General features: G+C 35.6%; 1 protein-coding gene across 1 annotated transcript in view; it reads left to right on the plus strand.

Annotated features, from left to right (window-relative positions):
- SPMIP7 (sperm microtubule inner protein 7) overlaps positions 1-13,041 on the plus strand; it is a 52,426-nt gene that overhangs the window by 26,499 nt on the left and 12,886 nt on the right. The window contains exons 5-7 of the mRNA XM_063088135.1: positions 1,470-1,537; positions 6,319-6,360; positions 7,414-7,521. Of these exons, the coding sequence (XP_062944205.1) occupies positions 1,470-1,537; positions 6,319-6,360; positions 7,414-7,521 (218 nt within the window). The remainder of the gene's footprint in view (positions 1-1,469; positions 1,538-6,318; positions 6,361-7,413; positions 7,522-13,041) is intronic.

A 13,041-nucleotide genomic window follows, 5' to 3' on the forward strand; every position in this document is an offset into this window, starting at 1 on the left:
GAGGATCCAGAACTTACCTCTGTACTTTTCAAGGCAAACATGGGAGGATTCATGAGTCATAGATTGCTATCTGAGATTATCTCTCATTATGTGATAAAACAAAGCATGCCAAGTGGTCAGTAGAGATGGCCATTCTTTTCATTTCTGAATATCGAGTTCATCACATGGGTTATTGTATTTATTCCACAGCCAGAGTACTTTTTCTAAAGGGGGAATCTGTTCATGTTACTCCACTGATAAAACCCATCATTTTGTATAAAATAAAACCCATATTCCCTGACACAACACATACCCAGTTCTCCATTATTTGCCCATAACATCCTCCTTGGCCTCATCGCTCCCTGTTCTCTGCCTCTTGCTGTTACACTCATCGTCCAGTCATCACACCCCACAGCCCACACTAACACTGTGTGCTATCCTATCTCTGCTGGACTTCTCGCAGATCCTCAGATCTGCCCTACTGCTTCCCAGGTCCTATCTTCTGCAAGCAGAGTTCCACTGCCTTCACCGCTCTCTCTATGCCACGTGAAATGCTGCACATTCTCTGGGTCTCCTCCCAGCTTTCAGTTTTGACCTCTCAGCTCTGGGTTGTGTGTCTCTGATCTGTGCTTGCAAAGCACCTTCTGCTTCCATTGCTTCCCTCATCCTTTTGTGCTGTATCTCACTGTGTACAAGTCTGGTTAAGCCATTGGCCTACTTTTCATAATGAAATTTTTGAATACTTAAAATTCATAAGATTAAAAATAAAATTATGTTACAATAGTTTTTAACATAGACCCCTAAGAGGTCCATTGAGCCCAAGTTAAGAAGCCCACATTATCTTGCAAAACTTCAGCTTTTACAGAGAAAAGTGATAATGAGAAGAAAAACATAGCTTCAATTTAAAGACTCAAACCTGGGATTTTCATACAGAAGTTAAAATCAGTTGAAAGACAGTAAAAATGTGTATGGTTCTGTCCAACTATTTTTCAACGTTTTCTAAGCTAGTTCAAAATATTTTCAGTATCTTGTGAAAACTGGTAATTCTGTTACATATTTCTTGTTGCTAAATTACACTAGTATCCAAAGTCCTTGCCAGGCAAGACAAGGTTCAAAGCTCAGGATCTGGGCTGGGCTGGAAAGGGGAGATTGGCTTGGGGCTGCGGAGGCTAGGACATGGCGGATCCAAGTGAGAACGCTATCTAGAATGAAAGCCAGAACCAGACCTTTCACACAGGCTTCGATCTGAAGGATGTGGACAACAAGGCAGATACCAGCCAGGGGAAAACAAGTTGAAACTAGGAATCTGAGAGCAGATCAGAGACCAGGAGCAGCTTTGAAGCAAACCCAGGAGTTGCTAGGGATGCGTGGACAGGGCTTTTCATGGAGAGCCTGCGGCTCGGCAGTGATGTGGAGAGGACTGTTGTATACTAGAAATTATCATAACTTGTTCATTTTTATTTTATATTATCCATTTTGGATGATTTTAGATGGTTGGTGGACTCTGGGACAGATTTCAAACAAGATCTTTCCTGGCACCAGTCAAGCCAATTAATTTGTAAGTTTTATTTATTAATTGATTGATTATACATATTTATGGAGTCTAGAGTTGGCTATTAGTATTTGTATACAGTATGTGACTATCAAATCAATATTATTAGCATGTTCGTCATTACAAATTGTAATTACTTTTAGTGTCCTTTACCCAGTTACTCCCTTTCCTCCCTTCCCCTCACCCTTAAAGTCTGTTCTCTCCTTCTGAAAGTTCAATGTTTTATTGTAGTCTTTCCTTCTTTCTTTGTTTCTTTGCTCCCACTTATAAGTGAAAACATGTGGTATTTCTCTTTCTGTGTCTGGCTTATTTCACTTAACATAATTTTCTCCAAGCTCATCCATGTTGCTGTGAATGGCAGAATTTCATTCTTTTTTGAGGCTGAGTAGTATTCCATTGTGTATATATACCACATTTTCCTTACCTGGTCATCCATCAGGGGATATTTAGGTTGGTTCCATATCTTGGTTATTGTAAATAGAGCTTTGATACTCATGGGAGTGCAGGTATCACTTCAACATGATGATTTCCATTTCTTTGGATATATACCCAGCAGTGGGATTGTTGGGTCATATGACAGTTCTGTCTGTAGTTGTTTAGGGAAACTCCATGCCGTTTTCCATAAAAGCTGTACTAATTTACATTCCACTAACAGCATAAAAGTGTTCCCTTTTCTCCTTGCCAGCATTTGTTATTCCCTGCCTTTTTGATAATAGCCTATCTAGCTGGCGTGAGAAGATAACTCAATGTGGTTTTGATTTGCATTTTTCTGATGATTAGTGATGTTGAGCATTTTTTCATATACCTGTTGGCCATTTGTATGTCTTCCTTTGAAAAATGTCTATTCGGCTCCCTTGCCCATTTCTTAATTGGATTATTTGGTTGTTTTTTAAATTTTTACTGTGAAGTTGTTTGAGTTCCTAGTATATTCTGGGTATTAATCCCTTGTTGGATGTAAGTTTGCAAATATTTTCTCCCATTCAGTAGGTTGTCTTTTCACTCGATTGATTGTTTCCTTTGCAGTGCAGAAGCTTCTTAGTTTGACATATCTCATTTATTTATTTATTTTTTTTCTTTTGTTGCTTGTGCTTTTGGGGTCTTATTCACAAAGTCTTTGCCCAGTCCTACATCCTGAAGTGTTTCCCCTATTTCTGCTTCTAGGAATTTTACTTTCAGGTCTTATACTTAAATCTTTAATCCATTTTGAGTTGATTTTGGTATATGGCAAGAGGTATAGTTTTAGTTTCATTCCTCTGCACATGGATATCCAGTTTTCCCAGCACCATTTACTGAAGAAGTTGTCCTTTTCCCAATATATGTTCTTGGTGCCTTTGTTGAAGAGAAGTTGGCTGTTTAAGTACCTGAATTGAGTTCTGGATTCTCTATTCTGTTCCATTGGTCCATATGTCTGTTTTTATGCCAATGTCATAAGGTTCCCATCACTAGATTTTTCACTATCATGTATTTATCATTAAGAATCTGAAACTCTAGCTCATGGGTTAGAGGGACAGGTAAAGGGTGTATCTTGATGGAGAGCATTCCAGAGACCCTCAGACAAACAAAACACCCCTGTGCCTGGGAAGAAGAGCCAAATCCCAGTTCCCAGTGCCACCCGGTGTCACCTGCTTGCTTTCGTTTCTCTCAACCCTGCTTACAATTTAGAATGTTAAATGTGTCACAATCATTTTATAATAGGGAGTGCTTTATACACAATTTGATATGAACCATTGCAAAGTTGCAATAATCCATGCACTTTTTATAAAAGGGATTATGAATTATTTTCTATCAACTTTTGTATGATATATTTATTTTCTATTTATGTTAGAAAATTCTCCACTTATAATTTTGTACATTACTCTCGAAAAACTTCGTGTTTTTGCCTTTGAAAATGTCACTATTTTGTCTCTTTATTTTTGTTCTTACCACAATCCACAGCACCGTTTTTATTTTCTATCATCCCTGTTTTTATTTTTCTAATATATTTTGGGATATTTTGTATATACAAAAATGTATAAATAATAATATGATTTAATCTATGTATCTGCTCCCCAGCTTTAGAAATAAAATATTACCAACACAATGAGACCCCCCCCCATGTACTTCTCCCTTAGCACATCTACCTTTCTCAGAAGTCACGACTATTCTGGATTTGACGTTTCACATTTTCATGCATTCTTTTCATTCTTTAAAAAATATGTGTTATTGTTAACCAATACATAGTGTTGTGTTTTTTGTTTATAAGCTCAATATAAGTAGTATCATACTCACATGTGTACGTATGCAACTTAACATTTTTGTTCAGTTTGTGTTTGTGAGATCCATAAAAGTTGACATCTGTGGTTGCTGGTGTTCATTTTCTCTGCTGTATAGTCTTCCACTGAATGGATATACCACATTTTATTCATCCATTCTCATAATTTAATTTTTTTCTGATTTTTGTGGCACTTGGAATAGATGTACATGTCTTCACATACCCAAATATAAAAATATTTCTGGGTTTTATATACACATTCTTACATTACAAATTTCTGAGTTAAGAGGTATGACTTCTCCACTTTCCTGATATTGCAATATTCTTCTCCAAATGAGTTTTACCATAAACTCTCCTATCATCAGAGCTTACGCTCCCATTACTACACATTGTGGCCAATGCGTAGAAAAAAATTCCAGTCTTACGAGTATGAAATTGTACTTCATTATAATTTTAACATACAACTACCCGATCACTAGTAATCATTTTTTATAATTTTATGACTAACTTGAATCTTCACATCTGAAACTTACCTTCTCATATGTTTTTCCCCTTTTGCTGTTGGGTTGTTTGTCTTTCATTATTGACTGTAGAAATGTTATGTTTAATATATTCTGCATACAAATCCTTTATTGGAAGCATGCATCGAAGTATCTCCTTCAAGTTTGTAACTTTTTCTATTTCAAGGTGCTCTTTGCTGAACTGAAGTTTTGAATTTTAATGTAACTGAACTCATCTATATTTTCCTTCAGATCTTGTTATTTTTGTGGAATTTTTAATAAACTTTTTCCAACACTGAAATAATAATGATATTCCCCTTCTTTTCTTACTATTCTCTAAAATACTTGAAGTTTTGCCTTTCACATTTATCTGTTTGAATCACTTGATATTTACTTTTACATATGATATGAGCTAGGGATCCATTTTCTTAACATGAGTAAGCAATTACCCTAGTTCAGTTTAGTGAGTACACTTTACTAAATAGTTAAATGGCTATAACCTATTAATGGTTTATCACAACCAGCATTTTGCAATAATTAAATAGAATAGAAAATATGAGTGAATCACATGGAATTTTAAAACAGAACTATGCATTTTCAACAAATACTGTGGCCATTTATGAAGAACAGTGTAAGACAAAGAGAAATCACATAAGAAAAATACATGCTGTCCAGGAAGAGACAATTCCATCTTTTGTTCCCAGGAGTTTCATCTGATTTTCTGATTTTATGATGGTCAATTTGATCACCTCAGTGGGAGAATTAATCTTTTACATTTAATTTTATATTTACCTAATCACAATTGATTGCAAAGTAAAATGTAGGGGATGTTTGTCCACAGTCAACAAAATTAATGACAGTTTTTGCTAAATTTCAGTTTTGGAAAAACAATATATAGGATAACATTTTTCAGATCCCTGACAATTACACCACTTCATAAAACTAGTATAAAATGTCTTTTAAAAAGGATTGTTTTTATTATTAGAAAAAAAATAATGAAGTGTAAATATCCAAAGCTATAGTCAAGTTTGACTGCTAGATCTGGAAATGCAAATAGTGACAAAATGGAGAAGAATATTAAGTCATATCAGAAAGCTTACATTTTATTGAGCCATATCTAAAACTAATGTGTAAGATTTTTGATAAAGATTATTTAAAATATGGTTTTGTCAAATGTGTAAATTACCCCAATATAGACTCCAATGTATAAATTAAATGGAAATAATTTAAATAAAATAATGAAGCATTTAAAAATTTTAAGATCTTTGTATATACAGCAAGATGAAATTGTTGATAATCCCATTCAATTATTTTTTTTAAAAAGCAAAGTAACTTTTTTAGAACTAACTCTTAATATGTGAATGTTAATTTTAAAAAAATTTCCTAGAATCCTTTTATTTACATATCATGTGTTAAAACAGCAAATAGCTCACCCAGTTGATATATATTTTTACTCCAGTTTATATGGACACACAAAATATTTTTTTTGGTGACAAGTCAGCTGATAAATGAAAAGATGTATGGCTCAGTCAGTGCTACCGCACCTCAGAATTCCTGAGAGTATTGCTTACCCTGGGCCTTCCTCTATATAAATGTTGCTCCCAGGAGCCCACACAAAGGCCTGTATGGAAATATTTATAACAGCTTTATTCATAATCTCCAAGACCTGGAAACAACCAAGATGCCCTTCAGCAGGTAAATGGATAAACATACTAGAATACACACATGAGGTGGAATATTGCTCAGCAATTAAACAGGACAAATGCAACACATGATAGGAATGAATCTGAAGCTCATTTTGCTCAGTGAAAGCAGCCAGACTCAAAAGGCTACATATTGTGTGGCTCTATTTATATGACATTCAGGAAAAGGCACAACTACATCTTTAAATCATTTCTGTTTAAAATGACAAACTTTTAGAGGCCAATGCCTATGAGATATCTTTGAAGACTTCATTTTAGAGAAATATACTAACTATTTAATGTCTATTAACTTAATATCAATAACCCAACTGCCCATTTTTCTCTTTTTCTAAGCGTGAGTCCAAGTTCTAGAAGTAAATATATTCCTCTTTATACGTAAGTAATGTTTCTCAATGTTTTAAAAATTACTTGATTTACATCTAAATTGTAGTTCCTTTCTGCTCACTCATGTTTGTAATTCAGCTTTTTAAGACAACGTATGTGTTCTAGCAGATTTCTAATGTTTTCCTGGCACAGTGCCTGATTAATGTCAGCCGTTCTATCAAAGGTTTGATTTTGATATAAAAAGGACAAAGAAACAGTATTTTTCTGTATACCCACATAGGTCATTTTATGAAATAAAACGTCTTGGAAACTACTACTACTGGGTGCTGTCAACTGGAAACACTGTGGTAACTGACAAGAATGGTGTAATGCGCTCACTGAGCTTGAAGTGCAGGAGGGCCCCTTTTGTTTTTCTGCACTTGACTCTGGCATTCCACAGATGGCAAAGAAGTGCATTAGCCACCTTTTGGCGTATCCTCTTTTGGAACAAAGATGCAAGAACATGGAGGAGGTGTCTGGACCTTTAGTCCCTGTCCCCCACCGTCTCACGACTGCCTCTTCTGTTCTACATTAGAGTTGACTGGGGTTTCTACTAGTAGTCCCAGAAGTCCACGAGACACTGACTGACATCGACTGAGCCACTGGACCTTCTGTCAGGCCCTGAGGACACATGGCTAGTTGTGCAGGCTCGCCTGCATCTGGCACCTACACAGGTCCCTCCCCGCACCCCCCCCCAACCAGGAGTCTCACTGTCTCTAGCAGATGCCAGCCCCGCCCTGCCCCCACCTCCACCCAGTCTCGGCCAAGGAGTTGTCCTGGGCTGCAGAAACAGCCTGTGCTCTGCTCAGAAACTCAAAATAGTGGTTGCTCTCACTCTGGCCCGATCTTCAGATCAAAGAACATGGCACATCTTACACTGAAGAAGAGAAAATCACCTTTATTTTTTGAAGGCAAATTGTTCCATCATCATGGTTTATTATTTGCCTTTTGAGCTTTTGATTTATGTTGGCATATAAAATTTCCTTTGGAAGTTAGAACACTGTTCTACTATTTCTTCTATGCTTCTTACAAAGAAATACGGGCCTTTTCTTTTCATGCCAACAGTGGTCACGTGCAGTCGACCAATGCTGATGATGTCGACAACCCTTGTGGGGACATCACATCTGTCGCCAAACCTCGGCGCTCTCAACCTCTTTACACAAGCACAAGTTGGTGAGTTCCATTCAGAGCTATTTCACTTATTTTATTGTTAAGGATGAAACGTGGTGATGGGCTTTATTATAAATGAAGGAATAAAAAATGGCCTCTTATTGAACATAGCTTAAGAAGGAAGATACCTGTTACCTGAATGAAATGTACTTTGTTACAAAAGAGATTGCAGTTTAGGGGACTGACTCCACTGGGGGCCTTAAGCGAGTCACTTCATCTCTGTGACCTCAGTTTCTTTGCCTGAAACCTGTGGAGGAAAACACCACCAAGCAAGGTGATGGTGGGGGAATCAATAACGTTTGTAAAGCATCTGAGACATAGATGACCAATAACAGATTGCTATTACAGTTAGTAAAACTGGGCTCTTTTTCAAAAACAAGATGCATGAGTTTTTCAGTACTAGAGTGTTGCTTTCCAGAACAGTGGTCTGGGCAGATGGCAGGTAGTCTAGTGACCCTGGAAGGGTGATCATTGTCAGAGGCAAGGGGATAACAGTGAGGGGAAATGTGCATTAGTAATCCGGGGGTGAGGAGGGTAGGGTGCCATATGTGCTATGGAATTTATCACCACAATCTTTGTATATTTATACATTTTATACATTATATGTTATAAAGTATGTATTTATTGTTTTATATCATATATTTTTTTTATATATTTATTGTTTTAAATATAGTATATGTGTGTGTTTATATACTTTTACCAGTGGGAATATTGAGGCTTAGAGAGGTTAAATTATTTCTCTAGGACTCACAAGACAGGCTTGAAGTTGAAGTCCTGTTACCTTTTCATTATGCTACTGAGCAGCCCAAAATCAGGGACATTACACCATCATCAAAGTTCTATAACAACTGACAAATCTTCCAGAAGATTTCATGCAAGGCCATAGCATGAATCAGAATAATATTTTAAAGGTTAATTAATTTCTATCTTTTTAAAACATCATTTGTACCCAAGAGACAAATTAGATTTCCCATTAGTTGTCCATCAGACATATTCTGTTATTTTTTAAATGCCATATTATCTCCTACAATAATTTTGATTTTTTCTGTTATCTATTCTATTCTAAATCTTTTGACTGCTTGGCCAAACTATAAAAGATGTTTCAAAACTCATTTTAGTTTTAAAATGTATTTATGTGATTCATCTCATTCAAGAATTTAGTGAGCCTACGTAATTCAACAACAACATCAACAAAACATTGAGTTCCTAAAATGTTCCAGGTACTGTGCTAAGAGCCATGGTAATATAAAGATAAACAAGACTAAGGCTTTGCCCTCGAATAGCTATATGGCTTGGAGGATAGATAACAGCTGTACACACATTATTACAATATAAAGCAGGATGACATCAGTCTAATAAAATTTCAGCTTAGTGTTTTTATGCACAGTTATAGAAGGAAATCACTTTCATACGTAGGACTTGAGGGAGTCCTGTTGTGCCGATCCTGAGAAAAGAATCAGTAGGTGTGATTTTTCCATAAATTCTGCCAGAAAATTATTCTATTAAACGTAATCATTCAACACATTGTAAAGGAAGACTATGGGAATAAAACACATTTTTAAATATTCTTCAGGCATAAACGTTTAATAGTTTCTTCTTTGAAATATACAGTTGAATCTTAAAATATTTTATGAAACATTCTTGCTAAAGAATCACAGCATATTTTTGGTGGTCATTCTTCAAAGAAAGTGAGAAGAACAGACTGGCAGCATTTTAAAAATTTGATGTAAAAATATACCATATAAATTGGATAAATTTGGGAGTATGCCACTCTATCTCATCTTGCTGTTAATTTCTTTTTTTATTTTAAAAATTGTTTATTTTTAAATTGTAGTAAAATATACATATTATAAAGTTGGTAACATAAAAAAAGGTAATTTCTGGTTTTACAGAAGGGAAATTGTAAGCGGATCAGGTAAAAGAATTGAAGACATATTAGCTGTACTTATCTTACTTAGCCACCAGAGGGCCTCCGAGTTTGCAAAGTTTCTTTTGACCGGTTTTCAATTTTTAACATAACGTTCTAACAAAGAAATGGTTTTCCATTTTTATCATGAAATATTTATCAATGCAAAAAAACATAAAGTCACATGTAACATATAAAATAATATAACAAATAAATGCCTGTGTATCCCAGCCTAGCTTAAGGAATAGAATTTTACTAAAATCTTTTAAATATTCTGTGTGCCCCTACAAACCTCAGCATCTGGATTTCTGACCCAGAAGTTGTTACCATTAGACTTTGTGCCTGTCCTTTGCTTGCTATACTTTATAGTGTTATCACATATACATGAATCTCTAAACGAAGTATTATGTAGTTTCCACAATGCCGCATTGACCTGGAAAGCAAAATACAGAAGAATACAAGGGGATCTTCAAAATGTTCAGGGAAAAATTTGTAGTATCTTGTCATTCTATTTTTCCATGAAATTTTTGAAGTATCCTTGTATATACAATATTGTGTCATGTGAGAAAAGTCCAAAACCTGGAAACATAAACTTGTTTTGTGCCAACCCATTCAAACACAAATATGACTTCCTGAATTTTCTCATCTTAAAAGCTCTTAAAGAGAAAATATTTATTATCTTCAGGGTTTTCCTCATAATTGATGGTACTTAATCATGGCCAGCAAGATACGCAGCGTTCCCTGCAATGCCCCCAATAGAAGCCATATTTCAGGCAAGGGTAAGGCCACTAACTCTTGAGTTCAAGTGGTACCATCACTGGAATCACCAATTTCACTACAGGGCAAAAGTTTTTCAAATTTCCCTCATTAGTTGATTTTGTTTTCTGGTCACCAAGTCACTTGACATGCCCAGTGTTTTTTCTATGGGTGGTGTTTTATTGTAGAACCGAATCTGATCATTATAAAGTACAGAAAAATTAATAACAATAAAAATATAACCAAACTCTCACACAAAAACATAACCATTATTAACATTTTGGCACATTTCCATCCATCACATACATTTTTAGTCTCGCTTTGTATATTTTTATAGCTATAACCATACTACATAAAACATTTTACCATCTTAACGTTACAACAGACTGGTGGGTACCTGTTTCCGTGAACACATCATAATTTCTATTTGTGTAGAAGTACTGTAACTGACTAGCTCATTTAGGTTACATATGTAAATTGTTTCTATTTTTTGCTACAATAAATAATTCTCTCAAAAGCTCTTAAATATTTCATGATTTGGAATTATTTACTTAAGGGCGGTTCCTCAAAATGGATTCTGTGATCAATATATATAAACATTCTTAAGCATATTACTAAATCATTTTGTGGAAGTGTTACATAAATTTATAGTGGAATCAGTGTTGATGCTTTTATATATTTATGCTCACCTTCAATGCTAGCATTAAAACTCATCAAACATCGTCTTTTTTTCTTCCAAATGTGTTCATTATAAACATAATTCAAGTATTTTCAAAGTGTAAAAAGTAATGTATCACTTCTATTTTCAATCCCCATACTAAAAGTTTGATATTTTTTAGACTTCCTCCCATGCATCTATGAATGATTGCAGTGTGTATGTAGATGTGTATTGTGTATGCATGCATATGTAGAGTGAGTACATGTGTGTAAGATTAAAATATGCACTGGACATTTTTCCCATATTAAAATCTTTTTAGTGGCTGCATGGTATTCCACCACAAGACTATATCAAGTTTATATAAACCACGTTCTGACTAAAGCATTTTTCCTTCAGTGAACAATGTATCAAAAACAACCTCTACATATATCTTTGCAGTTATACATGTATTATGGTAGAATGAATCCCTAAAATGGAATTGTTGTATGAGTTTTCTCATTAAAATTAAAATATTTTCTAATCTAGCAGGCATGCCCAGTTACTAAAAGGCATTTAGAGTTAAGGAACTCAAAATATTAATGCAACTTCCACTGCAGTTTCTAACTTATAAGTTAGACTAGTTTAGGAGAATCCAGAATATCCATAGGGTTCGACAGAAATTATTGAAACTCAGGATAGCTAAAAGCTTTTTTTGTTTCTTCAACAAATATGTACTGTTTGTTGAATCTTGGTACTGTTCATAAATTTTAAAAGATGATACAAACTCACCCCCACTTATAATCTGTGTCAAGCAGAAAAGTTAAGGTAAGACCAAGATAAGGATTTCCCCCCTTCTTTTCAAATCTGATTATTTTTTCTTTTTCTTTCTCTTTAATACAAAAGCCATGTTTTTTGTAAGAGCTCAATAAATAAGGCTGAAGAAAAGTCCAATTCCTTTTAGTAATTCAATGCTTTGCTGTCATGAGTCATCAGTACAAGGCACATAATAACTGAATGATTTGTAATGGCGGATCTGTGCAAAATAAGAATCCAAAAGCATTTAATCCTTGCCTTTTCCTAGAAAATAAACATAGTCGCTAAAAGTGCTATTCCTTTTGCAGGGACTGTCAATGTTACAGTTATGTGGGATCTTACATGCATACATCTCATTCTGGTTTTTGCAATGAAGAAACAGGCTCAGCGGAGGGGAGGCCCAGGCTCCAGGAACAGGGTGGATGAAGCAGCTGGTGCAGGAGCCCACAGCTTCTGATCCCGAATCTGGTGCTTGCAGCCACCACTCACTTGTTTTTCCAAATGAGGCAGCCGCCTCTGCCTCCACTAATTTGTAACCTTTGATCTTAGAACACCATGTGGTTTCATATTTACCGTGCTCTTGTGCCTCAGTGATTTCTGTGAAGAAGCATTTGCAAATAAAAATGAATTGTCCAAAATGGACCCCCAAGTGAAGGTCTGAGAAGGAAAAAGGTAGACCTCCTGCCAGTCATTGGGCTGTGTTGCAGCTTTAAAAAAAAAAAAAAAAAAAAATCTTACCACAACTCAGGTTAAAGAATAACTCTATGAATAGTAGTTCCTTACATGAGCCCAGCACTTCTGCCTTTTCAGAGTACTTTCACATCGACTCTCTCATTTGCTTTTCAAAATAGTGTGATGAGGCCAGAGGTGGGGGAACCAATTCTATTCCCATTTTGCAGATGAGGAGGCTGAGGCCAGAGGAAATAGTATTAAGGAGCCCAAGATCACTCATTTCATAAGTGGGGAAGAGAAGTTAAGAGAACGGGCCTCCTAATCTCCAGGGCAAACTTTCGCCCTTAATGCACAACAAACGTGCCTTTTGCTTCTGGCAGGTAACTGGCTCCTGAGGCTTCAGCCTCACCTTTAGCATAAAAAGATTTCTACATCCCCTCCTGTATGGAAGATGTGACAATTCTAAGAACAGAGGAGAACAAAACTAGATCCACTAGGTAATGGTAATAATAACAATAAAACTCTAATTCCTGAAAAATATCTTGGGGCCACAACACTTTCAGACATTCACAGAAACACAGACCAATGACCAAAAGTCATTACAAAATTTTCTAGTTTTACATGCTTGTCTCATTGAACAATAGAATCAGACAAATCACAACTCACTATGGACCTCCCGTCTTTTCCTCTCTAGGAACATCTCCTCCCACAGAGCTCTCTGGAGCCTCTCCCTTCCCTA

Source organism: Cynocephalus volans, chromosome 2 (genome assembly GCF_027409185.1).
Source record: "Cynocephalus volans isolate mCynVol1 chromosome 2, mCynVol1.pri, whole genome shotgun sequence".
Lineage (NCBI taxonomy): Eukaryota > Metazoa > Chordata > Mammalia > Dermoptera > Cynocephalidae > Cynocephalus > Cynocephalus volans.